Source organism: Apteryx rowi, unplaced genomic scaffold (assembly GCF_003343035.1).
Source record: "Apteryx rowi isolate R43461 unplaced genomic scaffold, aptRow1 scaffold_511, whole genome shotgun sequence".
NCBI classification, from domain to species: Eukaryota; Metazoa; Chordata; class Aves; order Apterygiformes; family Apterygidae; genus Apteryx; species Apteryx rowi.
In genome coordinates, this window is record NW_020450774.1 from 77144 (window position 1) to 102892 (window position 25749).

Genomic DNA, 25749 nt, shown 5'->3' on the forward strand with positions numbered 1-25749 from the left:
TGGGTGGCTTGAAGGTTGGATGGTACAGCAGCGTGGCTGAACTGAGCAGTCTCTCACTAGCCCAGCTAATTCTCACTGTGCTGGCAATCACCAAAATAGCAAACCGCTTAGGAGGTCTTGCTGATAATGACCAGGGCTACTATCAACAGAGTCCCTAAAACTGTCACGAGTTCTTCCAATAACGGTCAGTCACCTGCTGCTTTTTAGGTCTAAAGCAGTAACAGCTGGGAAAGACATTCTAGACAATCAAGTCTGTCTCCTCTTTTCACATATAACCACATCACAGTAATTGTTCATCATGTAATTGTTCTGTTCATTCATCAAGTGCTTTGGCAATGGCTTCCCTGGTAGGGAGGCTGGACGCTAACAGCGCTCAGAGCTCATGCCTGCTTCCTCCTGATGGCCTTTGCTGAACAGCCTGCTACTCTGGCCAAGGAAGATGACGCAACGAGGCATGAATCTCTTAATGTCCCAGACAACATATCATCTGCTATCATTATCGATCGTGAAAGTAAGACTTTGTATCTGAAATCCATGCTGAAGGGTCTTCCATCAGGCAGTAGGTTTGTCCTTGAYATCAGCAACGGCTTGATGTAGGGCTTGTGAAACTGCTTGTAACAGCTGTGCCTGGTCTGCAGCTGAGTGCAGATGCAGACACTGACCTCCGTGCGCATGTGTTTAGCATATACTCATTCTGTACTGGAGATATATGTGTCTGCATTGGCGCTACGGTCTACAATGCAGTGCTCATCGACAGCAAAGCCAGGTCTTTATCCAGCTTCAGATCTTCCTCTATGTATTCATGCCTAGCTTGTTGGGGCAGAGAGCGATGGACATATTAAATCTGCCTGGCATAAGCAATTCTCCTTAGCAGCAGTGGCATGTGTTGTATCCATCTCGCAGCGCAACCAATACAACACAAACCGGAAGGTCTGGAGATCACAGGTTTCCAGTCTTCTATGTTGAGGAAAAGGAATGTATAAATGGACGCCTAAACATATAGGCTGGACTGGAGTGAATCTAATTTTCAGCATCCAGTTTAAACAAGTCAAAGTCAATTACTAAGGTTATATATCAATGGATGAAAAAGACTGCAGAAATCTCTGAGAGAAATAATTGGAGCTAAGAATTTGTAATTCCCTCTCACCAACAGAGGCATTAGGGACTGYGGCTGCCATGCCCCCTATGACTACGAAGAGACAGAGAGCATACTTGACATCTGGATGCAAAGCACCTACTTTTATGTGCATGAGTGCAAAAAGGCATTCATAATGGCACAATCCAGCTAACAAGATTTACATCTGGAATTCTGTATTTTACTTAATCTGCTGACCTCGGTAGTGTTGTCAGAAACACAGGATTAAACTTTATGATCAGAAGAACTGAGGCTGCTAGAAGCAAACATGCAATGTTTTCAAATCATTTCAKATGAATGGGGTCTGACTTTACCAAGGGTGCATATACGCTTTTCTCTTCAGTCCTAGGAGGCTAGTGGAAGTTAGATCTTTCTTAAAGCAAGCATCACCCCCCCACCTCCCCTTGGTGAATTTATTTCATCAAAGAATTCTTGTCTGTATCCAGAAAAGTTCAGAGAAAAAAAATTATTTTTCACATTAGCAAAGTTTTTACTAAACTACAGAAGCTAAAATTCTGAGATTTTCTATTTCTCTACCATTTTAATTCTATGTGGATTTAAGTACAACATCTGCTTTATACTTGCAAAACTAGGGATATTTAGAGTAGTCAGACTGAATCACAGATAAAATACAAGCATTTCTCTCTAAACCCAATTTGGATAACATGATGATTTTAGTAGTTAGAACAACTTTCATTTCACTTTGACAAATAAAACCCACAAGAGGTTTCAGTTTGAAAGCATCATGAAAGGCCAAATCTACAGCTGGAATAGATATTTCATACAATCAGACTCTTTGGTAAGACTATTTTGACCTAGCATTAAGGACAGATCGATTCCAGGTATGTTTTTTCATTTTTGTAGTACAGTGTAACATTTACACCAATGTTTGACTATGTAGAAGTATTCTGATTTTTTTGATAGTTAGGTTGTAAATATGTGTTGTCACAGGGCTGTAGCCCTCACTGTAAAAGAGAAAAGTATCTCTATAAGGACTAATGTAAAATCTGAAGTAAGCAAATAGCAAACCTCATCATTTCCAAGTTCTTGAATTCATATATGTCTTTAATACTAAACAGTATTGCAACTCTATTTTCTAGATTTCTTTATCTTACTTCTAGCATGCCTCAAACCAGCCATAACTACCTAAAAAAAAAAAGAGAGAAGAAAAGGTAAAGCAAAACGCGTATCTCAATGATGTGACCGGTTCAGGATGCTGCCTAGCACTGCAAATAGCTCCCTCCGGCAAGGAGTTCGGTGGCCGGCAGGGAGGGCGTCCAGCCGCCCTGCAGCCGGTTGACAGACAAGCCATCGCGAGCGCCGCGAAGATCTCCTCTCGGCTGGTTGACCGGGGATGCTTTTCTAAGATAACTGAATCAACGCCAACGTGACAGCAACGAGATAGATAGGCAGTGAAATGCAAATCCTTCCTAGAGATGTTGCACGCTCCTCAAAACCAGCCTTACCAGCATGCAACGCATTGAGGTACGTTGTCAAATTAGACTTCAGTGGCACAACCACCGTTTTGAGATGGTGCACTGTGTCGACAATTATGGGGTTGTGCCTTCACGCATCTCTTTAGTTTGTTCGAAGTCAGAGTGCAAAAGTGTATCTGTGGGCTGGGGAAATAGAGAACAAATTGGAAAGAGGCCAATAACCCAAAAGAAACTACCAACTTCAAAAAAATAAAAGTTTACAACACAGTTAGTAAAAAAGCGATTTATGTTCAAAGGGATTATTTTGTTGTATCAGAACATACCTAAAGTCTTGTGCTGCATATAACATGCTTTAACAAGATGTTTTGGGACTTCCTTTGAAAAAGACAACCCTTATAAAGAAATGAGGTGGAAAAAGGGATAGCTCCTTACAAAGGAAAGGGCCAAAATGGAGCAATAAAGTCTGTGTAACAGATGATGACATAGGCCCCAAATTGCTGCCATCTGTTAGCAACCTTTGCCCGGTGAAATGAATTTCATGTGAGGTCAAGAAATCCCAAACTGCTATTTCTATTAATAAAGGCCAGGTGCCATATAAACCAATGCTGGATCCAGATGTCCTTCATGTGGATCTGCTTACCCTTCCATGCTTGGATAGTGATAGAAAGGAAAGTATTACAGTGCACACCCAGAAATGCATTTAATATTGATTTCTCTGGAATTACTGGGCATGCATTATAGACCTTCCATTCTACTTAATGTCTACAGTTGAGCTATGTGACTAATACTGCTGTAAGGTGTGGAGCAGTCCTTAAGGATGAAGTTATAGTATGTGCAGCTGCAACATGGGCTTCTTCCATATTTTTCATGACTGTGCACAAGAAGCGATACTTTCTACAAGTGACAGCAAAGATTTAGGCAACAGTTCTCACTTGAATTTAATCAACATCTTGTTGGATAGTCTTGAATGTATAACGAAGTATCAGTTTTCCCTGTCTCTGAAATGGGCATACTCAAATTTATCTAGCATAGAAAGATATGAAAATGTATGCTGATGTAGTTTAGTTAAGAATAAAATGCTATAGAAAAGCTAAGCATATCCACTATTTATGGCACTGATCAGTTGTATTCAGGTGTCAATCCAGTGCTACAGCACAGCAGAAGGAATTGGTAATTCCAGAGACTAAACATATGCTAGGTCATATCCTAAAGGGGAATATGCACGCATCATTTGCACTGCTCTTAAGCTTACTTTGATACTAGATCAGGTCTTTGACTACAAAATGAAGCAAAACTTGTTTTAGAGCGTTTGGCACAGCTATGAAATTCAAGAGGGAAGCATAAACTATTTCACATGCTGGACTCTACATGGAAAATCATTAAACAGTTACAATTTATGCTCAAAGAAAATATCTTGAAATAAATTATTCCAGAATTCTGTCTTCTAGCTTTCYACTCAGCCAAAATCATCACTAGCATCACATTTCTTAGGGACTAAACAAACATCAAGTAGAATTAGATCTTGCCAAAGCAAGTGCAAACCCTTCCAGTATATCGCTCCAGTCACCTTAACGATATCTCCACAACAGAAACACAAAACCTATCAGCTCATGCATGTCAATCCAAAAATGTGGCAACATTAACAAACGCTTTGGTGGAAACATGCATGTGGAATGAAAAATACCACTAGCACACCAGAATGAATTCTCATGGACATGCAACAGAGGCCTGAAGCACCCACGTTGTGGGAGAGCATCTTCTGCAAAACAACCACTCTGACCTCACGTATGAGATCCTCAATAGCTATCTACAAAGTATTCCTATAGGATAAGCCTAGGAACGGAATTCTTGATTCTGTTGGATACTAAATAATCCCTGGCTCTGTAGAGACATTGTTTATCATTAGAACACAATACAACCTTCCTTCTGATTTACTGTTACACAAACAATTCTCTTCTCTTACTGCTCCACATGAGCTTTAGCATGGCTCTCTGGTGATATACCTTGTCTGATCCACAGGTGCTAACTACATTTTTTCTGTCAAGTGGCCTAAATGATTGCCAGAAAAGGATCAAACTAAGGAACTGCATTTAACCTCTCTTAGTTCGGATTTTGTATTTCTTGCAGATCTGATGCAAGGTCACTGAAGGTGTAGCTACAAGATCTGCTGGCATCACCTTTTTTTCTAGCAAGGCTGTTTTTAACTAGGACAATTTCAGTACTCTGATTTGTAACATGGCCCCTCAAACAATTGCATCAACATAAATGCAGGAGCAGTGAATACTGGCACAAGAAAAGGAATGTGTCAAGCTGGTGTCGCTGTCAAAGTCAGCTTATTGCAAAGCTGAACCCTCAGTCCAAAACTTTGTTCTATCCAACTATGTCAGATAGGCCAATAAAACAGTATGGCCTCTCCCTACAAACCTGACCTCCTTAACAAAATACTAAGCTTAAAATTAAAATGTTGGTTTTATTGCAAGAAAATCTGAGTATTAAAAATATTATTAAACTGCTAAGAAGGAAAATTTCTCATATACAAGACTTGCAGAATAAAGACATTTTTAGTATACACCAAACTGACAGTTTGAGCTCGGACACTTCACAAATACTGTTCTTACTGCGCAGTCTCTAGAGGTCTTACCATTACCTGGACTACGGGTCATTCATGTCACGGATCCACAGACAGCTCAGATGTGGGGGTGTTTATTAGCTCAAGCACTGTTCTCATGCATCTCTATCTCTACATCCAAGGCGCGTTTAGGCTTGAAGACACTATGCCCTCGCATGCAGACTACTACTTTGGCATGATATGGTGACCCCGTTAACAAACGCTGGTGGTTCCGTTCTAACTCAGAGGGGCTGGGTGCCGCTGTGCTGAGCTCCCAGACGTGGTGGGAGCGACGTGTGAAGGCTCTTGTGGTTCCACAGAGCCCAGCTGAGGTCCAGCTAGGTGCACTAGCTCCAGCAGATCAGACCCAAGCCGACTCTACGCAAACCCACCGTTTCTGCAACAGTTCCCCTGATCTCCACATTTCTTTGCTGGGGAATATCATGATGCCTGAGCTATTTTTATATTCCTGTGCTATGCTGGAGCTAGAAGATCCTCTGAGACCCTCAGCTTCCTGGGGAATGCAGGAACGCTCTGCCAGATCAGCTGGAGCAAGCCTGGGGCAGCAGGACTGGCACCCAAACACTACTAAGGAGGCTGGAAAGTGCTGAGATGTGAGGCTGTCTCTGCACCACCTCCCCTTCGTAAGTTCTGGGTTCTTCTAGTGCCCAGGGCATTCTAGGGCTCACTGCAGAAATAATGGAGAATTGGCTGTATTTAACTGCCCTGAAGAAACCTAGAAAACAAGTGCTAGATTATAATCAGCTTTCACACACTTTCACACAYACAAACTCCCTCCGAGGCTGATCCCCTCACCCCGGACAGAGCTGGCCTCCGAGCGGCTTGTGGGACCAGGTGGCCCTATACCTTCTGTACTGACCACAGGAGCTTTTAGGTGGGAACTCAAAACCACGTGTAAATCACGTCTTCAGTCATTCTACCTTAATGAAACGCTTCTCGATACCTTTCGTTCCATTACCCAGACAGACTGCAGGATGAACAGGGAAACAGCAGGGCTATGATTTCTGAGAGTTTATAACGTGCATTTTTGAAGAATGCTCCCCTAGTACAGTGGATCCTGCTGCCGCTGCACGTTTCAAAGTTATTAATATCAAAATGAGACATAGCAAGTAGGGAGAAAATACTTTAAATACAGAAATAAGCCTTATGACTCTTGGAATCTTCTGAGTACATGACATACGACAAGCCCTTGACTTTCCTTATAACTGCCCATGATAAATCTATAGTAACCATCGTATTCTAATGCACACTAGTGCATTCTAGTGTAAAAGCTGTAATATTACTTCATTTCTAATCCTCTTTCCACAGATAATGTGTACTAAAACAAACAAGCAAGCAAACAAACAGAAACCTCCAGAAGATCAAAACTGAGAATTTTCATGCTAGGCAGCCTCTTGACAGAGAATCTGTATTAAAAAAAGAACAACCCCTTCAGCTGTTCTTGAAGTACATTAGAATGAATAAGCATATTTTTTCCCAAGTCAAAAGCAATTGTAGCCACAATATTTTTGTACAGAGCTTTGTTAAAAGTGGTAGCAGCTTAAAAGAACTTGGCATACATGTATTTCTCAGTGAAGGCAAGACTTGGGAAAACATAAAAACTGAACAAACTCCTGCCTGTTTTAAATTCTGCAATCCAAAACGTGATTAAGCAGAGGAATGCGATTCAGGAAAGACATGAATGGAATGGGTACTCTGCATAACCGGTTCTAAGTTACAGCTATTACCTCTTAATAGGACAGCAGGAACATATAAAAAAAAATCACACTTCTGCCTGACAATTTTCTCAACTGCTATTTAGGAAAATATCTCAGGTTACTACAATTCACTAAATTCATGTAAGTGTGCTCTACTATTTTAATTTGCCTTGTGCATTTCCTAGCAGTGTTTGGCCTTGACCAGGCATCCACTAGACACACAGCATTAGAAAGGAGAGCAGCAACCCACTTTCATCTGCTACTGCCTGAGCCTTGCTCAATCCTCTTAGCTCTGCCCTCCGAGCTTGCCACAGAGGGCAAAATACAGCAGGAGAGGCCTGAGTGAGGCCACATAAACTTGTTAATGCAATGCAGGGAGTGGAATTGCATCTTCTTCCTCTTCAGACAGAAACCAGGTCTTCTGTAGACATGAGCTCCCCGTCCTAAGTCTACATTTCAGTGCACTCATCCCAGTCGGTACAGGAAGTACCACCGCATTATTCAGTGATTTGTCTCTTACCTGACATCCRACCACCACAGGACAGTGTGATCCATCAGAATGAACAGATTTCCAGGAAAGTAATCCTCATGCATATCCATGGTTATTCCCTGCCAAGCCTTCCTTCTTGTATCAGAGAAAGTCATCTGCTAGGGACAGTGCTACCAACTAATGAGCRGGGTGAGATCATCTTCACTGCTGATACCTTATGTCAACATGGACCTAGCCTTCCTTTCTGACATGTTTACTGAACATCCTTAGGTATGAAGGTCTGGTTCCCTACACAACCTTCAATCATCTTTAACATCTAAATTGCTCTTTCATGAGTCTTTCTGGGTTTGACATCCTTCAGAAGGCCCATGAAAGTGGCTACTAGTTTGGAGGCACAAACTCAAAGTGTACTCTGTGGCTATGCTGTCTATACCAAGGGACTGAACCATGCTCAGGAGCATGTCTGGCACTGGAACAAGACAATTTACACGATCAAGCTGTTAGAATATCCCAGGCRTGATTTTGACATGTTTCAGCTAGCACATTCCCAAACAATTCCCAGGCACATTGCAGGGACCATTCCCAATAGGTAGACTACCACCAGGTTTTGGAGGCTAGGAAAATTTATGAGCGTAAAGGCAGGCGTTTTCATGCCAGTTGGCCTCTGYGTCAGAGAATTTTTCCATGCGCATTTACTAGCATAGACATAGCCCACATGTCTCAGGAACTGCTACGGTTCTTTTCAGTTTAACCAGAGAAGTCATTTAAAGCTGCCACTGTGGTGGGTAACCAGATCTGGTCCTTCCCCTAAATCTATCCTGAGCAGGCAGTTTTGTCTTAGTCTATATTACACTACCTGGGCTGTTCACCCTTCTGTCTAGAAGGTGGCCTTCCACTTATTTCAGAAAAGTTTTTCAGTTATGACTGTAAATGACCATCATACAAGCAAGTTGGGGCTTATTAACTATATAGCTGGCAGACATGATCCGTCAATACTGAGAGTTTGCTAATCTTTCACAGAGGCCAAAGGCATAAACTGTAAATGAATGAGGCCATGCAGTATAAGAAAGCAGCTGATTTGCAGTATTGAGGCATTAGGAGGAATTCCTGACATTTTTGTTAAAATACATCAGCATGTGATGGTGGGACTCGCTCATCATGGGGTCAGTGTTCCACTTTGGAGAGGAGTACAGGACCATTGGCTGACGCAAAAAAGGATGTGGAACTGAACAGCACTCTCAGATCTGGATATCAGTATGATAAGATTTCCTCAGCAGTTACAGGATTCTTCAGTAGCTCCCAGTTCTAACATGGGTTGGAATTCCTCACTCAGAGATTTCTACATCTTCTTCGGGAATGATGCAGGTATCATTTTAACTTGCTGTTTGGGATCAGTTTTGCTATAGCAGTAGGTTAAGAAGGTTCACCTCAGTGAAGGCTGAGTGTATTCAAAGTGAGGTGAAAAAGTATTGCYGTCCTTACACTTTTCATGCTGACAGAAGGTTATCATCTATTTATTCTGGAACTTTTGAATGAAGGGAGGAAAAGTGGGACTCTTAACTCCCTCTCATTTGAGTTAAGGAAGAACCCTACTACGATTTCCATGACCTCACGAGGATTATTTGGTGATAGTGCACCCACATTTTGGATTGGTAACACAACTTCAGAATTCATGAGCCTCATTTGCTCTGTTATGACATATGGTTCCCGCCATCTTGCAAAAGGAAAAAATTTCAGTTCCAATGTTTAATTATTCCCATGTGAGCTTCTTTGCCATGAAGCCATTTCTGTGCTTGTTTAGCATTAAAGCAGTCCTCTTCTGTGAGAGTATGAATGCTTGACCTTCTGCTGGATTTGTTGTATGTATTGTACTACATGCCAAAGACATGATACATGTGATGTATATCTGTGACTGTGAATTCCTTTAGCATTCTTCGGAATATTGAATAGTAGAGCTGCAAATGCGGCTCATTTGACTATAAAACAAAGAGATTTTAATATTTAGCAGATTATTTAAGCTTCTCACCAGCTGTGACRTAAAAATAGTCCTGTTGTAAATTAGGATCTACATTGGCAAAGATCTTTGTTAGCTTGGACACAATAATCTTAGTAATAGAGAACAGTGTGTGGACTATGAATACCTTACAGCATAATACCACATCACTGAAATAATATCTATACACACAAGCTTTTCCTCAACGGTGTGATAAGGACTGGCCCAATCTATGCAGGGCAGTCCTGCAAAGGGGAAGAGAATACAGAAGCTTTTAAAGTCTTTATGGAAAATCAACTCTGAACATGGGACACAAAAGTTAATGGACATTACTGTAAATACCGGGATCAGAAACAATGGATCTTTCCTGATACAAACTGCTTATAACCTGCCATGATTTTCTGACCAAAACTGGCCAAAGGCTATGATATCTTCTAGGCCTTTTAAGGACATTTTTTTGTCTGGAGTTTGGTCTCTCAGATGTCACTATGCTCTGCTAGTCTTCTGCTGGAGATGGAAGWCAGTTCTCACGAATTCTCTGTAGATGCCTGGTGGTATTGTTAGCAGCTGAGTAACTTCTTATTAGCCCGCCAGGAGAAGCTAAGATCTCTACTCAATGCTTAGCCATGCAATCTCTCTTTCTGGCTGCAAATATATGAACAAACTGCCCCACTAGGCTAAATGTCTTCATCAGCTAGGTTGAATGCTTGATCATGATGACCGCCATGCAGTTCAAAATGGCCATGCTAACCTGAGCATGTTCAGCTCCTGGAATGCAGCTTGTGCTGTCTTGGTTAAATGCAAAATGAATGAGATGGCTTTTTTCCAGGAAGTCTTTTTTGCTGGCCAAGCGGCTTGTTCGAATGTAGCCAAGAAAGCCTATACTCTTTGGCCCATCTCTGTAAATCTTGCTAGCAATATGGTGAAGGCAGGACCAGACTGCAGCTTCACTGCAGCTTCAGCAGTGAAGGGAAATCAGAAATTGCAAAAGTGGATGCTGATGCTATTGCTCTTGATCTGCTGCCAGTTCTGAATCAGATATTGTCTTGTTGATCTGCCTGTTATTTACCTTAACCTTTCATGTAAATTCATGCTGCCACCAGATAAGCAATCCACCGTGTCAAGGGTTGAGAGGATCATGACCTTAGATCACTAAGGCACTTGAGCCTTCTCTTCCATGGGACCTAGACCACATTTCCCTTCATATATGTTCCAGCTGTTTCTGGACTACATCTGGTTTGGAAGCACAAACCAGCAACAAGACCTGATGCGGGCGACTATTTGAATAACCCTGTTAGTATTCTCCTTCCATAGCAGGACTTGGCTAGTCTTTTCCAGGTCTTGTCCTGAATAGGTCCAGCTACAGAGAGACAGAAGTCTGTAGACCTTTGCAAGATACTAACTGGACAGGGCTCTTCTCTAACTTCGTTTTCCAAGTCTGATACTTGTGGGCAYGGGCTGGAGCTGTCTGAGTACCCTGTAGGCCCCTTTCTAACTACTGTAGGRTTTTCTACACTTATGTAGAGGGAAGATATGACTCTACAACCACCAAAACTGGCAGAGGTTCTAAAAGACAGTGGGATGTTTGATAATATTTTTAAAGTGCTTAAGTTGGCTGTGTTTCTTTAACCTGAGTTCTCACAGACATTCAGCCCTTTACTCAAGTATTTCTCTTGTTGGAATAAATGGAGGACAATGAAGTCCTGAATACATTACCAAGCCAGTGTATGGTTCACTGAGTTCTTCTGGAATTCAAATTGGAGATACGCCATTACCTCCCTTCCGAAATAGCAGAGATACCAATACACTGGGTGATGTGTAGGGTTGTGATCAACAGCATGAAGTCCAGATGGAGGCCAGACACCAGCGGTGTGCCCCAGKGTTTGATACTGGGTCCAGTATTGTTTAACCTCTTCATTAATGACCTSGATGAYGGGACAGGGTATGCCCTCWGCAAGTYTGCAGATGATRCAAAACTGTRAGGAGTGGTTAAAACACCAGAKKGYTGTGCTGCCATKCAGAGGGACCTCGACAGGCTGGAGAAATGGGCAGAGAGGAACCTCATGAAGTTCAGCAAAGGCAAGCGCAGAGTCCTGCACCTGGGGAAGAATAACCCCAYGCACCAGGAAAGGCTGACCTGCTGGAAAGCAGTGTGGCAGAAAAAGACCTGGAGCTTCTGGTGGACAAGTTGACCATGAGCTAGCAATGTGCTCTTGTGGCATAGAAGGTCAACAGCATCACGGGTTGCATTTGGAAAAGCACAGCTTGCCCCTCTACTCARCACAGGTCAGGCCACACCTGGAAGGCGGGGTCCAGTTCTGGGCTCCCCAGCAAAAGTAAGACATAGAGCTACCGTAGTGAGTTCAGCAAAGGGCCATGAAGATGATTAAGGGACTGGAGCATCTGGCATATGAGGACAGGCTGAAAGAGCTGGGACTGTTCAGCCAGAAGGAGAGAAGGCTCAGGAGGGATCTTATCAATGTGTATAAATATCTGATGGGGGAGTATAAAGAAGATGGAGCCAGACTCTTCTCAATGGTATTCAGTGAAAGGACAAGAGGCAATGGGCACAAACTGAAATACAGGAAATTCCACTTAAATGTACAAAAAAGCTTTTTTATTGTGAAGATGGTCAAGCATTGGAACAGATTGCCCAGGCAGCTTGTGGAGTCTCCATCCTTGGATATGATGTCCAGTTGGGTTGGTCAAAACCTCCCTGGACAAGGTCCTGAACAATCTGCTCTAGCTGATTCTGCTTTGAGCAGAGGGGTTGGACTAGAYGATCTCCAGAAATGCCTTCCAGCCTCACTGATTTTCTCAGCCAAGTGGAACACCGTGCACTAAGACCTCTAGTTTCCTCAGGCTGCACCTTCACGCTTTAGAGGAAAGCAATTTCAATCTATTTCAGTCCATGCAAATGAGAAAGGATGTAAAGTTTCAATTCCTACATATCAGCAGTGTGGCCTTCAGTTGGTCAAAATCTGCCGTCTTGAATTTCATATCCTTTTTGGCTCATTCATCATTGATTCCAACAGAATGGGACCGGGCAGGGAAACAATGTGTTGACGCTGTTTTAGCAGAAGTTGSCTCTCTTATCCTCTTGTAAACATAGTGTTCCACAAAGAGAAAGGAAGTAAAATCGGGTAAAGTCTCCCTTTGTTCTTGTATTTACCCTTTTTCTATATCCATAATCAGGACGAACATCACAGCACAGGAAAAACAAGATAACATAACACTGCATTTCCATGTAGATGCTTATTCATAGTGATTATGCTGGGTAAGAGAATGACWTGTAATATAGCATTCCACTTGCACAGTTTGAAGTGGGAGGACAGGGACTGTGCAGTCTTGATTGTTTTCCTTTCTCCAGGAAATTCCTTGAAGATCGCTGCCACATGCTGCAATCTGGTCCCTTCATTAAGCAAAGAATTTCTGCAAGGCACCTTAGCAAACCCAGGGATAAATCTTCACTGGCAGCATCAGGCAAAGTTGAGTTGGGATTCAACAGAAGATRCACACTCACCACAACCTTCTCTTTAAATTGATGACAGAATTTTAATGAAAGGTCTTCCATGAGTCACCAAAAGCCATTTCCAGCACATGTAGCACTGTGAAATGTTTTCAGCAACAGAAGCTGCCCAGAAATATGTATTTCCTTACAAAAAATAAGTTACAATAATTTTCAAATTCATGTAAGGTATCTGCTAAACATGTAAAAAACTCAGCATCGGGAAACACAGGCCTAACCTTTGTTAACGCTTCATGTACAAAGGAAAACGTAGTTGGAAATGCTGAAAATTTGTTCTGCTGGAGAAAAGACACTGAACATCTGGCTATTTCTGAGAAAAGTAGAAGGGCTCCCTCTGGAGTGGATTCCAAAATTAACACAAGATTCAGATTTTTGYAGGTACTCAAAGAAAATGAAAATCAGTAACAAAGCAAACGCATTCTTGTCTCTCGTTAGTTTACTCATTTTGTTTACAATGARCATATTGGGACTAATTCAAGGAGACTATATCATGACTGAATGACTGAATCCATGCCTAGAGTATTAAGCCATTAATTAGTTTTCATGCGTGGACTTGTATGTGGCAGAGGCAAATTAAAGGTTACCTGAAGAGACGAGAAAGCTCTTATTAGCATGTAAAATGCTGCAAAGACTCTCCAACAAAATATATTATAAAGCAAGCTGAGAATTCACATTTTCAACCCTGGATGGTCATGCACAATTCTAAAAAACTAATGAATGCAGTCATTGGTTGTATACTYATGGCAATAAACTTAATTTGAAAGAGAGAGAAAAATAACTTTGAGGGAATATACAAAAACATGCTCTACTGGAAACCAATGAAGATTGTTCTCAAATTTACAAATGAGGAAGACCCCACACTCCCTACCCCAAATTCTGCTGCATGGTTTATTTGCATACAGTCCAGTTAACAGGAAATTGTATATTCATGCAGAAAGAAAAAGGAGTTAGATCACCTACAAACTGAAGTCAACTTACTGCCTGCTTTTGCTCTTCTTCCTATAAACGTCGGCAAGAGAAAAAGGTGAAGAGAGAAACAGGACAGATTAATTATCATATTACAAAGAAACATACATACACAAAATATACAACACATCAAATGAAAGAACAGAACATGGCAAGTTGTAGAAACATCTGTATACACAAAAAGATAGAAGGAAGTCAGACATAACAGCTGTGGTGAGAAAGCAAAGGTGTAATTTGTTCCATCTCTCAAAAGAAGTTTCTTGCCTAAAATGAACATCAGTATTTGTGAATGTTGAATACGTGGAACAGATTTCACAGTGATCTTTTTTCTTTTACGCAGAACCTTTACTGGCTTCTCTTTCTACACTGGACTCAAAAATGAGTCTAGCTGTCTTCAAGATGATCATGTTTTCAGCCAAGAAATATTAGACTACTGTCCTCTAAAGTCTGCAAATACCATTTGAAGCGTGCAACTAACTGATGCACTGCATGTGGTTTCGTACGTGCACAAATCTTCCATCACAAAGACGAAAAATGTCCTAACTTGAGAGGTGAAATACCTCCTTTTGATTACAGATTGAGCATTACCACTGGGCCTGTAGTGACCTCTGCGGATCAGATTTCCAAAGGCACATTAAAGAGTGGCAAACGACCAGCACTGGAAGGAGAAGAGAGAAACTGGGAGGCAAAAGCACTGAGGCTGCGGAGTAAGTAAAAATATGCRGAGACAAAGCTCTTTGCTGCGAAGCAAAAGCACAACTTCTATCAGTGTGGATCACTACTAATCTGGAAGACTGAGAAAGGTGAAAAATGGATGAATTTATCCTYTTTCGAATGACAGAAACGTACATTATGGTCTCTGCTGGGCCAGCAGTATCACTCTCTAACTTCAGCTATAAAAGCATCACTGGCTATGGGCAAAATATAACACAGTCAGGAGGTTCTTTCATAATTCARATGATTTTATAGATTTTTGTCCTTGCGAGACATGCAGCAACAGGAACACCACTATCAGCTGTAAGGGCTACTCGGTCACAGTACCGGTGGCGGCTGCYGTGGCTCGGCAGGCGGAGGAGCCCGGTGTTTGTGGTGGTGCGTTAGGGTGGCAGCACGCTTTTGAGGATCCTTGTGTACGCAGAAATAGTGATTACAGCTTTTTCAGCCTAACAGTGAGGGTTCCCTCCAACAGCGCCTTTGCACAGACCGTCACTGCAGAGGGCAGCAGGCCACTGGCAAGCATGTCCCCCCAGAAATTCGGTTCACAGAATTAAAATTCAGGGAATAGAAGTTCCTTCTGGCCTTAAAATCTGTGAACCCATTTATCCACCTTTCCTCACTTATTGCCTATCCGAGCAAGTCTAACCAGAACCTGTCGCCTAATTTTGAGTAGTTTCTTCTCACTGACCACTATATTGAAAGATAAAGATATTTTCAGAACTGCGCCCTAAGGGCGCAACAGGGATATCTGGAAATGACTGCAGAGATTTACAGTAATACATAACCAGAGAGACTTCTGATTTTTTTCTCTCACGGCTTGAGGTTCTTTCATATATATATTTAGGCACTGATGTAGCAGATGCAGGATAYGGTTCCACTGCACCGTGAATCAATATCAGCTGGGGAGGCCGCTGTGGCCCTCCCCAAACTCCCCCATGTTTCCAGTTGTTCCTTCTACCAGCACTGGGACTCACGGGACCAGATGGTGAAGCAGGTCAGGGAAATGATCTCAAATGATCTCAACTCCACAAAAAAAGTTGTTAGTTTGAAAAATGAGGCTTTAGCATTAGCTGCAGATGTGAAAAAAATCTCAAGAGACATGCAGCTTTGCTAGAAGAACTGAACAGTTATTAGATAAATCAGCAAATCAAATAGTGAGGAAATTCTCATTGAGGAAATGGAAAAAAAGCGAAATGGGATATATTTGCTGAATATCCTTGCAGCTTAAAGAAACAACCCTGCAAGAAGGCAGACAATCATCCCTGGTGACTATATATTAGGAGAGTGCTTGCTAATGGCACTAAGTGATTACAGAAGACTTCAGAGGACTTTGAAACAGAGCTGAAGAAAAGCGAAGACTAAGCCAACACCCGGATGAGCAAAAGAAGATAAAAAGTACTTGAAAGAAGCCACCGACAACACGACTGACGGATCGTCACCAGGCCACCTTTCAGCTCAGATGGACAGCCTGTATCTCCTACGGGGAATGGGTCCTGGCCCCTGCTGACTGCTACATCGTGCTTGGAGATCACCTGGGACAACGCGAGGAGGCCTGGGCCAAAAGCACGTCAGGGGCCACTCCAGCAGCCTGGCAGGACGGGTGAGTGGGTGTCCATCCACGGGATGCTTGCTTGCACTAATGAACTGACCAGGGCAGACACAGCCAGGGATTCACAAGTGTATTGAACAGTGACAGCACTCAGTAAAGAGCTGGATGACCAAAACGTCTCCTTCAGGAAAAAAAGCCCAACAAATCCCTACAACTGTATAACTGAAACCTYCTAACAAAAATGTTAAATCATTGATTATAACCCATTTAGGCAGAAGGAGAAGTAAAAGATGTGGAATGACACTGTATGCAAAAAACACCCTTAGCTGTAACTTGTGACACTGCAGGTAGATCAATGTGCAGATGACTAATCATGAGAGCAGGACACTCCTTGGGGGTTTGTGTCCCTCTGCACTAGTACCGAAACCAGCCTTTCTCTGGCAGGGGCTAACCAGCACAGCGTGGGGATTCACCTCTTGCAGCTACCGGCTCGGGCTCAACAAAACAGGGTGAGAACAAGCCTGCACCAACCTCTGGACGGTCCCTGAGAGCTGCTCCAATGCGGCTGGCTTGGGGCAGAACTGGAACATGGGATGTGGGACGTGGGACGTGGGACCCGCTGCCGATCAAGCGGCACAAGTGACGGCGGGCCCGTGCTCCGGCCGGCACCCTCCCACCGGCTGCTTTACTAGCAGAGAAGCAGCCTCACAAACTGCTGAACCGATGCACAGGACAGAAGGGTTTTCTAACAAAAAGATGCTGCAGCCAGTCTGCAGAAACTTTCTCTTGGACGTCTTTACGATGCAGATAGATAAGCTGATTGGTGACTATGATCCTGACACGACTACAYTTAATACAGTCAAGAAGAGGACAGTATCAACTATCATAAATGCTTTATACTATAAAATGAGTAATTTTTCAGGGTTTAGAGAAGTTACAGGTGAAAAGGTAGGAAAATCCAGGGATTAAAATATATGAACAAAGATGTGGAGGACGCTCTTTAGAAATAACTGTTAGCTACAACATCAGAGCACAGCAGAGTTTGGGTAAAAACTCCTGACACTTTGAACAGGGTTCATCTGTACTCATTGAAAAGACAGGCATCTAATACCATCTAACCATCTCAGCTCCCTCTACATTTAGTGAAAAGAAAAAAGAGACGATCCTCTTGGGAACAACCATGTCCTTCCAAAGATACGCTTTCCTCTCTCTCTTGTTTACGGATGGAGGCAACATACCAAACTTTCAGACAACCAAAGTTAGGTAGGGAGAATCTAACTCYGAATGGTAAAATGAAGGTAGCATTTAAAATGTAAAAAATAGTGTATAAAAACATGGAAAAATACAAATGCTTAACAGTATTATAAACAAAACTTCTGAAGTGCACAAAATGATGAGAGAAGCTAAAAACTTCAGGGAAAAATTAATGTCTAGCACGGCTAGAGCCACCCAGAAGCAGAGTTTAAAATGAATACAAACATCAGAAACAAAAGAAAGCCTTGAGTTGGTGTGTATTGTTTCTTGATAGCGATGGGAAAATTCTTAATATGGAAACACGACTTAATATTTCTGTTCTGTGTTTGAATAATAGGACGATGAARTATTTTTCTCTTGTAGTTTCCATTAGCAGTGGAACAGTGAAGTCCTTTCCACTAATAATGAAAAAAGTTGCTAAAGAGTATCTACCAGAAATACTATTTTTAGATCAGTACGTCTGGGCAGCTTGTAGCCCAGAATCTTAAAATAATTACATGAAGAGGCATCTGGTTCGGTTAAGGTAATTTAAATAAAGTTTGTAGTAGATCCTGGAACACCAAGGAAAGTCTGATAGACTGGGATGTGCTGTCTTGCACTGATATYTGAAAGGGAGGTAACACAACCCAAGTAAGTACAAATATCTTTCCCTGTCAATTTATTCAAAGTAACAGAAATACTGATACAAGATGCAATTGATAAGGAATATAAGTAGCATTATGGCTTCATGGAAAATAGGCCAAAAAATCTGATTTTGTTATGTGAATATATTACACGTTTGACTTCTAAAGGAACTGCATAGATGTAGTAATTTTCCTATGACACAATTTACTCATGGTGTTCTCATTAAACAGCGAGCACTATACAAAATCAGTAAACACATATTACATAGAATAAGAATTGGATAACTGACAACTTTCAAAAAGCAGTCATTGGTGCAGAAATGCACAAAAAGGAGAACAGTGACGAAGAGTAATGAAACTCCTCCTGTAACTCTCTGTATGGTGTTGCTAAGACTTAGAGAAGAATTCAGTTTGCTTTTTCACAATTTAAAAATATTATTAAAAATCTGGAGAAGGTGAAGAAATCAACCATAAAAATGACTGAATTACAATATTGTGAGAAACTCAGCAGACCTCTGCCTGTTTAATTGACTCAAAAAAGAAGATTGAAAAGTGAGATGAGTAAGTATCTTCACAGGAAAAAAACAGGGCTATTGAAGTACTCTTCGATTTAATGGAGGAGAAACCACATGCACCAAAACCAGTGGGTGCAAGCTGAATCTAAATACATTAAAATTGAAAATGAGGCATAAATTTTTAACTGTGCAAGCAAATTTGCATGGGCAGTGGATTTTCCATTTCTGATATCTTCAGTTCAAGACCAGATGTCTTTCTGGAAGATGCTTTAACCCAACAGAAGCTTTCAGGCTCCATAYAGAACTAACAAGGGGAAAATCAAAGCGCTATAGTACAGAGCAGGTCAACCCGGGTGGTTACAATAGTCATCGGATCATATGATAATTCAGGTTGGAAGGGACCTCAGGAGGTCTCTAGTCCAACCTCCTGCTCAAAGTAGGGTCAACTTGATCTCACATCAGGTTGCTCAGAGCTTTATCTAGGCTGGTTGTGAAAACCTCCGAAGATGGARACAGCACAACCTCTCAGGGTCCCTGCTCCACTGTTTGATTGTCCTCATGGGGAAAATTTTTTTCTTTATATCCAGTCCTATTCGCCCTTAAAAATTTTAAATGATTTGGGGAACTGGGGGAGTCAATGAAAAGATACGAGATTCACAAATGATAAGACTAATAAGAGGCAGCGTCTAAACTAACCCGTGTAATACAGGCTACAAAATAAAGTTTGCATCAAGCTCATAATTTCTGGTGGAGGTGGACTGCACAATTCAACTTAGYGAGTGGGTACCAAAAACATTAGTTTATCAAATGTGGGTTGGTTACAGTTCCCTTCCTTCTGCTTCAAAGTTCCTGCCTCCCTCCTATGTCTCCCCAACTGCAGTACCTGCCATTTGTCCTCTTGTGCTCTTTCCTCACTGCAATGTCCTCGGTGCTTTCCTTATCGGCAYGTTACGATTTCGGTATCCTCTGCTGCTACACAATATGCCACATTCACTTGTCCTGCCAGTTGGGCCAGAGGAAACGCACACTGTTTGGGCAGTTAGGAGACGAGGATGTGATGGCCAGGCAGAGAGAAGAGGTTTTGCCTGCTGCCTGCCTGCCTGCCTGCCTGCCACCTCTGGGATACGGGGTGCATAAAGCTCTGCAGGTTGCTCTGTGGCCCCGCGTGTCGTACAGGCTCAAAGGAGTGCATCTCCTAGCAAGACAGTCAACCCTGCCTCTAAGGCTTTCAAAACAGAAGAGCAGAAGGTCAGGCCAGATCACAGAGCAGCCGTTCACCCTAATGAAGACGCTAACATTTACATGAGGCGGTGTTTTGGGGGATTTATTTGCAAAGGCTTACGAGTGCTATGAAAATAATAGGGCCTCCAAAAATCTCAAGCAAGAGTTTGTCACCATGTTAATACAGATATCAAAACTAAGTCTGTTATAAAAAGGCTCTCAGAATGTGGGCAGCAAAAAAGTTTTAAATGCTATGAGTGTGGTCATCTGAACCACAAAGAATCACATTCTTTCTGATACAACAACTTCTTATATTAAAAATTTTTTTTTAATTTGTATTTCAGTTTTGGATGCCCATCTGCAGAGATACTGCACTTTGACTTACAAAGGTTTAGGGTCCACAGACTTCAAGCTGAATTTTTGACTGTCTTCAGCATTTTTAGAAAACAGACATCAACAGGCTGAACAGTAAAAAATTATAGTGTACAGAATCACTGACAAAAAAACATATCCCGCAAACATTAATTCTAAGTATGTGCTCATCTGCACAAGGTAATTAGTTAAAACATCTGCCTTCAAATGGTATTCTATTATAGCCTCTTGTATACACATTTTTATTCCAGGTTGCAAATCTAATCTGAAGAGTGACTGCACTTTAAATTTATACACTATGTGAATTCATTATCAGTTTCAAGTGCAGACAAGCTCTGAATTTGTCTGGAAATATCAACATGTGCCTATAACTCATCTACAAAACCTTGTGGTCCTATCAGAGTAATTTCTGGGATCTGTCTCCCACTTCTTCCGTTGCCTATTATATCCTCGTTGCATCCTGTCTTAGTTGGAAAATTCTTTGAGTAAGGACAACCTTTTCCCATTCATTTTATAGAATGAGGCTCTTATCCAATTTAAAGAATGGAAAGAATAAATGCATAACAGCAGTTCAGACTAATGTCTATGAGATCAACTCTGAAAAAAATAATGGATCCTCACTGAAAAAAATAACGATCCTCATCAGAAGTCCAAACAATAACGTGCACTATAAATCAGAGCCAATACCTCTGTTCTCTAAAGCAGAACGAACAGACTCTACAGATGTCGAAGGATTAGCGTAATGCTACCTGGCAACACATGCTGCAATGCCATTGGGGAGTCAGAGTCCGAGATGCAGGAACTAGAGCTTCCCGTTAAACTTGGAGGACTGAACTGTCACCCAGAAGAGCAGATGTGCTCTTTCCTCCCTGCAATATCCTGATGATTACCAAATCTAACACTTTCTCTCCAAAGCTTTCCAAATCTTACGGGTCCTCAATAATGTTAACCAAAGAAGCAGCATATGAGCCTGAAGACCCATTAACCATCTGGACCAATACGCAGAGCCAGTGTAGAAATGACTATTGCAAACTTCTTCCATTGCTTATGAAGTATGTATAATGATAAGGCCAGCAAAGTAAGAATCTCAGAACAGCAGCAGCGAATGCCAGACCTGTGGAAGAGAAGGCTGTGCTGCATTTCCGAAATAAAATGGCTTACTTTGAGCAGCTTCATTAGCCCTTCAAGCTGCACCATCAGCTCTCTTCTGCTCTCCTGAAGCGCAGACATCCTCTGTTCTAGTTCATCCTTTCTCTGCCTGTTCAAGTTACATGAAATAAAGTGTCAGAAAATAAACTTCAGGTATTTTGAAATCACTTCAGGAAAATCACCGATATAACTATGTCTCTCATCACTCCCCCCCCGCCTCCAATTTAAAAAAAATAGAGCAAACTACAGTACAATCACCATGAATTTCACATCCGACAATCAGGCTTTTCATTTAAAATCCAGAAATCTGAAGTCAGAGCATTCATAGCAGGAAATACTTTTTTAAAGCACTGCATTTTGAGAAAAAAGCCAGCTTCTTTTTAAGAACACCCTTAATAATGTCAGACCCAGGCATCCTGCAGAGGTGTCATACAAGTAAGAATGAACTATGGGAGGAAAAAAAGAAAAAAAGAGGAATAAAGGTTGCACATATTTGGAAAGGAAAGGCACTGGGCTATCACCCATCTTAACGGAGACTCTGCAGAGCTATTTCTATCTAATAATGTGACGTATAATCTTCGAAATATTTGCTGTACCAGAACCCATGTTCATTCTAACAAAATTAACAATAGGAGGTAGTAAGTGACCTTCACTTTCCCGGGCATAATAAAAAAAMCACTGTGTTTCTACAGATGCCAGAATGAATGCCTATCTGTGAGAGATTTAAGAAAATATGACCATATGGTTCTATTTCATCTTTAAAAAAATAAAGAAGTAGCTAATATAAGGAAAAATTCAGAGATGAACTGTACACAGGGATGGTCACTTAGAGTATGTTAAAAAATCATGACAGATTTAGCTTTATATGTTTATATGATCTGTTTTTTCTCTCTAGGTCAGTTCAAAGTCTGTAYCCCTTTTTTCTATAACTATCACCATTAATAATTAATTAGCTATTAGCTAATTAGCTATAATAATTAATTAACATAATTAATATCAACAATTTTATAATTACTATAATTAATTGTAATATAGCATTTTGGTAAAGATTAAAAATAATGTAAAACCAACATATTGAGTAAGTGTAGCTCTCCAAAGGTATTTGTTAATGAAGAATCAACATCAAGGTGTATATCTGATTTTGGCTTATGTTACTCAGTTTTCTTTCCAATGACCTAGGAAGAAAGAGGAGGTACTGTTTGTCAATGACAAAAACATGTTAAATGCTACAAAATACAAATGACAGGTCAGCCTCCGGCGATGTAAATGGAGAGGTGCAGCTTGAGGCATCTGCCTGGAGCAAACRGATCCACGGCACCTGCGGATAAATGAGCATCCTGTGCGCTTGCAGCAGAAGAAAGCAAGCACATCTGCACTACAAGGCAGGCACGGGAAAGTACCACTACTGAGACTACTTAGGGGGTACTGCAGCCACTTCTGGTGCCCATATAAACAGAAAAGATGTGGATGATCTAGAAAAAACTTGACAGCAAGCTAAAGAGATAGCTGGAGACCTGGCCAACCTGTTTTATGGAGAGACTGAGGAACTTCAAGCTATTTACACAGAAGAAGGTTAAGAGCAGAAGGAATCAAAATCTCTAAATACTTATATGGAGAGAGGAATTTTGAAAAAGAACTCTTTGGTCTAGCAGCCAGAAGCACACAAAAAAACAAGGTTTGGAGAATGGCACCAGGCATATGAAGGTTAGAAATAATGTGCACACTTTCAGCCCACTTAGCACAGAAATGAACTAGAATGGCGTTAACAGTGTCAAAGAACGTGGTATTCTCTCCATCATGTAAAATGAGGGCTTGAATGCTTTTTTGAAATGGAAGCTCTAACCCAGTCAAAAAGGGTTTTGTAAGAGCATTACTKCAAGAAATTTTCTAGCCTGGGCTATTTAGAAGGCCAGGCTGGACGATCACGATGACTCTTGATAGTCTTTATAAGCTGTAACTCAAACTTTTTTTCTCTAGTGACTATTTACTAAAGGCATTTAAAATTTGAAGCTGAGAAGCAGCTGCAATAATCATTCAACTTTTTTCCTTTAGCAAAATACAAGCYCTTTAATTCCTCCCAGTTAGCTCTGTTTTATGCCCAATAACCTGTATTTTGGTAAAGTATCTTCAGGAAAGACATCAAGGGACTGAGAATTCACTGCTCTTCAGATTATTGCCTCCCTTTGAAAAACATATACCTTATTTATGGTCTGAACGTGTTTGGCTTCAACTTTAAGCTCTTGGTTCTTATTATACCTTTCTCTGCTGGATCAAGCAGCTGTTCAATACCCGGTATTTTTTCCTGTGAAGTGCTTATCCACCACAACCAAGTTGCCTCACAATCTCCTTTTGTCCAGCTCCTGAGTATCGTTTGTGGGTATTTTCTGCATCTTCTCCAGTTTTTAAACATTTTAAAAAATATGGAAAGCAGAGCTATGCAAAGCCCATAAACTAGAGAATCTCTGCGCTAATGCCATTTGGTTGGAGAAGGAAAAATGCTCAGGGAGATGATGAAGTGGATTATAATGTAGCAGATTCCATATGAAAAATGAATGAAAGAAGTTGAAAGATTTTGTAATATGGGGCTGGATCATACTTTACAGACATTGCCTGCTGCTGAAGCGGCTTCCTTCCAGGAGCATTACACTTTAGGGAGAACTTTCAAACATTCAAGGGAAGCACAACTATCGAGCCATTTCCTAAGAGGACAGACAACATTTGCCCCAACAAATGAAATATAATGTAGTTTTCAAAGAGCTCTTGCTGCCAAAGGCTTAAATTTTAGAACCTTCTTTAGATTACAGATGGCATTTTTTTGAAGGTTGAACTGTGAACTAACTAGTAATAGAATAGTTTTTCAATAAATAATATATTCAATAAGTTATTCAGTTAAATATAGCCAGAGAGTCCTCTTGTCAGTACCCAAACTATGACACACTTCATTCTATAAATACTGACAGTTTTCCCCTGTCACTTCAAAGTGCAAACTTAATCAAAAAGGCTTTGAAGATTCTTCTCCAACTTTGGAAGTAGGTCTGAATGTTTGGAGCTATGAACTTTCAGAGTTTCACTGATTAATTAAATAAYTAACATTTATCTTCAACTTTACTCTTTTGGAAAATAAATATTAAGCAGCTAATCCCAATTCTGCTAGTTTTTCTGTGAGTTTTTTTTCTCTACAAATAGTTTTCTGAACTATCCAAAGAATACATTTTAAGTTACATTATTGTTACACATAAATCCATTTTAAAAATGGCAAATTATAATATGCTGTCAGTCTTCAGAATTCAACAGCTTAAAATAACACCTTAGGGTTATCAAAGATACGACAATATTACACTCCTCAATAAAAGTAGCATTGTCTGTGCTACAGAATAGACCACATAGGCTGACTTGGCCAAGTTATCAAATGCAYATAAGCTCTAGATATTTCTTTTACCGTAGAAGCCTGAGTTCGGCCAATAAAGTTGGGTTCTGCTGGGCTTTCTCAGGTGTGGGCTGGGAGGCTTGCTCATGCTCCAGTCTGAGACGCTGAATTTCTTGGAGTATCTCTCTATTTAAATTACAGAGGGAAGATTAAAGAGGAAAAAGGTCAGCCTCTACACTGCTCTTAAAATACTTATATAAACCTTCAAGCATGCTTTCCATCAATCTCTGACCTAAACACAGCAAGTTTTTTCATGTATGACTGGCACAGATTCAAATCCAAGAAAGGTAAGCTAGTGCAGTCCAATGAGTTGCTATAATACRCATAGAAAATTCATTATTTAAGTAATGAGAAATATGAAATCACTTCTGTGCCATATGCTGGCAATGTCTCTTCAAAACCGTTCATGTGGTATAGGCTCAGAGGCTGTTTGAGATGGAATAGAGTTACATTTTCAGCATAACCTGCTCTTTTCTTTGCACCTACTGTAGGAAAGACTTGAAGCAGCACTGCCAGCATTTGCGGCGGCGGCGCCGGCCCTGGTTCGTTTCCTGCTCACCTTTGTAAGGTCTCCTGGCAGGTCAGCAGGAGTGAGAAAAACAACAGCTTCTGACCACATCAGCTCAAAGTAACGGAGACAAACTGGTCATGAGGTCTCACCAAGGGAAGGCAATCAGGCAGCATCCCTGCTGCCCCGTGCGTGCTCCGAAGTGCTGCTGTGTTCGGTGCAGCTGCAGGTTAGGAGACTTATCACTGACTGCTAAGGCCTCATTTATTAAAATGYAAAAGACTCCTGATCCGAGAGTGAACATTATAATCTCTAATTCTCTCCCCCTGTTCTTTTTAAAAACTGCTGAGCTGCTCTTCCTACAAGGTTTCGTAACAGCACTGATTTAGATCTGCTTTATCTGCAATCTCCATGAATAATTTGAAATACCTGCCAACTCTCTTGGTAGCATGCTTACACCATGCAAGGATCAAGCTGTTCCCACACTCTCCAGGAACTGGGGCTCCTCCAAAGTGACCTTATCAGGTATGTTTGTCTGG

The 25749-nt window shown here is 41.2% G+C and overlaps 1 protein-coding gene across 6 annotated transcripts in view; it reads right to left on the bottom strand.

Annotated features, from left to right (window-relative positions):
* Nucleotides 1-25749, bottom strand: part of DTNB (dystrobrevin beta) — a 215193-nt gene that overhangs the window by 40792 nt on the left and 148652 nt on the right. The window contains exons 15-17 of one of the 6 annotated variants that reach the window (XM_026080217.1): nucleotides 24715-24828; nucleotides 21288-21384; nucleotides 12053-13493 (exon numbers count right to left, since the gene is read on the bottom strand). In XM_026080217.1, the coding sequence (XP_025936002.1) occupies nucleotides 13440-13493; nucleotides 21288-21384; nucleotides 24715-24828 (265 nt within the window). In that variant the 3' untranslated portion in view covers nucleotides 12053-13439. Of the gene's footprint in view, nucleotides 1-12052; nucleotides 13494-13637; nucleotides 13909-18881; nucleotides 19533-21287; nucleotides 21385-24714; nucleotides 24829-25749 lie in introns of those variants that run through there. The other 5 variants (XM_026080218.1, XM_026080219.1, XM_026080215.1 and 2 more) reach the window with 5 other exon arrangements.